Source organism: Propithecus coquereli, unplaced genomic scaffold, assembly GCF_000956105.1.
Source record: "Propithecus coquereli isolate 6110/MARCELLA unplaced genomic scaffold, Pcoq_1.0 Scaffold113, whole genome shotgun sequence".
In the NCBI taxonomy this organism is placed as follows: Eukaryota; Metazoa; Chordata; class Mammalia; order Primates; family Indriidae; genus Propithecus; species Propithecus coquereli.
In genome coordinates, this window is record NW_012135303.1 from 1800820 (window position 1) to 1801339 (window position 520).

The 520-nt window shown below is 29.2% G+C and overlaps 1 protein-coding gene across 1 annotated transcript in view; it reads right to left on the minus strand.

Annotated features, from left to right (window-relative positions):
• LOC105819053 (cytochrome P450 20A1) overlaps nucleotides 1-520 on the minus strand; it is a 47055-nt gene that overhangs the window by 8853 nt on the left and 37682 nt on the right. The window contains 1 exon segment of the mRNA XM_012655215.1: nucleotides 111-231. Coding sequence (XP_012510669.1) covers nucleotides 111-231 — 121 coding nt within the window.

Sequence of the window (520 nt, forward strand, 5' to 3'; positions counted from 1 at the left end):
TCCTATGAAAATATATAGTTTTTCCTACGTAGTCACATTAGTTTTAAATTAAATAAATCAGTTCAAATTTACCTTTTAATGATCTCTTCTTCCTTTTATTGTGTTCTTACCTGAGCTGTTCAATTTTCTCTGGAGTAATAGGACCATTCCCAAAAACTTGGTTTATCTCTTCATATAGTTTTTTCTGAACTTCTTCACAGGTGGTTAAAAAACAGATTGCCCAGGTGCACACTAGGTGAAAAATTATATTAATAACAATGAAAATAGCGAACTCATGGTTTGGGTATAGAATTTAAAAAAAAATTAAAAAGACAAATGGCTTAGAGTGGGGTTTTATATATACATTTTTTTCTTCTAATACGAGATACATAAATACTACCAAAAGGTAAAACAAAATTCTTCACAGGATTGTATTTTATTCAATGGAACATGAATATTTATAGAATATTGTCCAAAAGAGAGTGGAATCTGGATGTTTCTTTCTTTAAACTGGCAAGTAACTGAAGCCACTTAATACATT